We start from the raw sequence: 3,401 nt of genomic DNA, 5'->3' as shown, positions 1-3,401 counted from the left end.
CACAGTAGTGTATATAATCCTAATAGATACAACCAATTCTTTAAGGCTTGTTTTGTTTATATGATAATGTGAAGCTAAATACCAGGATTTTGTTGATAAATGCCACCAATTGTTTTAGTATAGCATTTTTATTTATTACACTTACAAATTATTGCATCGCATTTATGCTGCTTCTGTACTACTTTATAAACTTTGTGTAAACACCTTTTTTAAGAATTGCATTCAATGTATTTATAATTAGCTATATCTCTTTAAATTAGTAATATACATGAGAAAAAATTATTCCAAATATTTCTACCTCAAAGATTCTAAAAGAATCATTAAAGAACCGGAATCCTCACTATACCCATCCCTACTAGTTCTGAGCTAATGAATCACTCACAGGTTGCTCGTCATTCTCAAAGTCTTCATCCTCTGCTCCAATTATGTTCATGGCTGGATTTGAACTCTGAGCACCTGACGGCATGCGCTGTCGAGAGACAAAGATGAAGAAAGCATTAATAGACAAAATATTATAAAACAACATTTGTAGGATTTGCTTTTTATATCAGTAGACTGAGTTTCATTACAGGACGATAAGGATGACCTGATGGCCCGGGGCCAGACAATGTCAATATTCGACAGAGAGAAAATGTAAGAACAAATTCAATAAAGAGGAAAACGTTTTGTTAAGGAACTAAAAGAAAGTATTGCAACCAACGACACAATACTTCACACAATACCTAACAAAGAAGAACAGTTCTTTCCACACTACAAAAATCATCATGGATTAAAAAGAAAGCCCTTAACAAATGTTACATGCTACGTATAACGTTATACTGCCATTATGTGATCATTTCTAATTAAAGGAAAAGAATTGAAAACATTTGAGTAGCTGCCACAAATATTCTGACTTGAGGCTCAACTAAAACATTCATGCTCTGAACCGGAGCTCAGGGAGCCAAGAAGAACATTTAAACACGGAGGAGAGTGAATTAATATTCAAACTCCAGCACCTAAATGCAGCGCATTGTTTCACACAAGATAACACAGTAAAAACTGTGATCATATTTCCATTTCTTTCTACCTGTTGACAAACTTCAATTCAAATAGAGGAATATTCCATAAACCAGTCTAAAGAATCTTGGCCATTGGGCTGTAAATGTAACAGTGTTCTACTGTGAGAGCTGCTGAGAACAAATTTCCTCTGTCACTGTTGTGCAATAATAACAACTCAGTGGAAAGAAGCTGAAAATCCCTGTGCAAGTCGAACTCCAGCAATTCAACAGACTAAGTGTTTATTTTAGTAGAAACAAACAAGCAATTGTGACGAACACTACACGCACAAATCGAGCTAGTGTTTTCCCTGTACAAACGTTTTAATCTCAGATAAAACGTGCATGTGTTTACTAAACATTTATAGTTCAGTCAAAAATTTATTTTGTCATCATTTACTCACCCTTATGTTGTTCCAAACCTGTATCAAATAGCAAGTCATGCAGGTTTGGAACAACATGAGGGTAAATAAATGATGACAGAATTTTCATTTTTAGGTGAACTATCCCTTTAAGCAGAAATAGATATCAACATAGATCAACATTTAGTCATGTCAGAGCAACACACAGCAGTAGTGTTTTGTTCCGAATGAATTTTTGAACAAAGCATTTGAATCAATGATTCAGTGAATTATTCATCAAAAAACGACGTCACTTGTTGACACCTACTGGCATAATACAGAAAGCAGAGTCACTACAGAGAGGGTCCACGATAGTGTCTCATATCTCTGCTATGTTTACCACTGTATGGCCCAGACTCTGCGAGACCCCCTCAGAAAGGTCAGACCCCCTCAGACTGTTGAGAATATAGAGGAGTGTAACTCATGGCAAAAGACACAGAGAAACGAGTCAGCTGTGCCGCCCCACCTACTACAGCACATTCCTGATTTTATTAAGCATACAGAAACATTTTCGTCTTAGCAGCTGTAATGTCTGACAGTGTATGCCATTGTGAATTAGTGCACTCGTTGTCCTTAATCTGATGCGATTTTGATTTAATAACACAAATAAAAACTCTTTTATTACCCATCAATAACATGCATGTCATATACAAATTGATTCAATAAACACATTTAAAACAAACAAATGCACCTGTTAGATTTCATATAAATATTTCTGAATCTACCATGTCCCAGTAAGTCAGTTATGTGAAGATAAAATTGTGTTATATAATAACATAACAAAACATAACATATTAAAAAATTGAATTAGGATTTATTAATTAATATAATATTAATTAATTAATATTATATTAAATAATAATAATAAATTGCCATTATTAAATATAAATATATATTAAATTAATTATTAAATAAAACGTAAAATTCCCAATCACATTGTACAAAATTTTTACCAAAGCCAAAATAAATTAGCAATCTATTATAAGGAAAATATTATTTTATTCATTCAAATAACTTTAATAATAAAAAATACATAACTACAGTTAAATGTATTTGTCACGATTGCTACAGAGAGGAGCAAGGAACGCTGAGACGAGGAAAATGCAAATGACAGTCTTTAATATCCAAGGAAAGGGGTAATACAAAGCAGGCAGGCTACACACGTAGCACATCAAGGTAGACATATAACACCGGACAAGGGAACATAGGGCAGACAACACTTTAAATACAGGACTAAACTAGGTAATTAACGAGACACATCTGAACTAAATGAGACAATCACACATGGGAGAAACTGGGTCACGGGAAGCACGTGGGGAGAAAAACACACACAGACAGTCCATGGGCGTGACAGTATTAAAATAAATAACACATTTAATAATAATAAATAAATACATTAATTTAATTAATTCATATTTTTTCTTACACTTTTTTTTTCCTGTTAAAATGTTCAGATTCCAAAGCACATTGTAATAAATTTGTAATAAAACCAAACCAATGATTAATCAATTATGAGGAAAATTTTATTTTATTAAATCTTAAAACTAGGGCTGGTAATTTAACGCGTTAATTAGATTAATTAATTACGGTGAAAAATAACATGTTAAAATCATTAACGCATTTAACGCACTTGCCCCGCCCCAGACCTATGTGGGTGATCTGACATTTCATACAGTTGATTGATGACAAATATGAGGCAGGGCAACAACTCACTGCGTGATGAAGCCTAGCAAACATAGTTAGAATGTCCCTAAAATACAAGATATGGGGCAAAAATATGCCCCTTTTTGAGTTTTTGTCTCATATTTACATCACATAGTTAAGCAATATCACACGAGCAATAGGCTAAGTGCAATATCACACAAATGCAAATGTGATACTGATCTTATACAACAGTTCAGTAAGAAAGAAGTTAATATTGTGATATTTTAGACACAATGTTGTCTGTTTTGCTCAATTTTGCCAA

The 3,401-nt window shown here is 33.3% G+C and overlaps 1 protein-coding gene across 8 annotated transcripts in view; it reads right to left on the bottom strand.

Annotated features, from left to right (window-relative positions):
- LOC107706396 (rho guanine nucleotide exchange factor 1-like) overlaps positions 1–3,401 on the bottom strand; it is a 46,445-nt gene that overhangs the window by 26,473 nt on the left and 16,571 nt on the right. For all 8 annotated transcript variants that reach the window (XM_016510106.1, XM_016510136.1, XM_016510123.1 and 5 more), the window contains one exon: positions 383–469. In XM_016510106.1, coding sequence (XP_016365592.1) covers positions 383–469 — 87 coding nt within the window. The remainder of the gene's footprint in view (positions 1–382; positions 470–3,401) is intronic.

The sequence above is a fragment of the Sinocyclocheilus rhinocerous genome, unplaced genomic scaffold (genome assembly GCF_001515625.1).
Source record: "Sinocyclocheilus rhinocerous isolate Xijiao unplaced genomic scaffold, SAMN03320098_v1.1 scaffold1333, whole genome shotgun sequence".
Classification (NCBI taxonomy): domain Eukaryota; kingdom Metazoa; phylum Chordata; class Actinopteri; order Cypriniformes; family Cyprinidae; genus Sinocyclocheilus; species Sinocyclocheilus rhinocerous.
The sequence above is the reverse complement of the archived record's forward strand: the minus strand, read 5'-3'. Positions and strand labels throughout refer to the sequence as shown.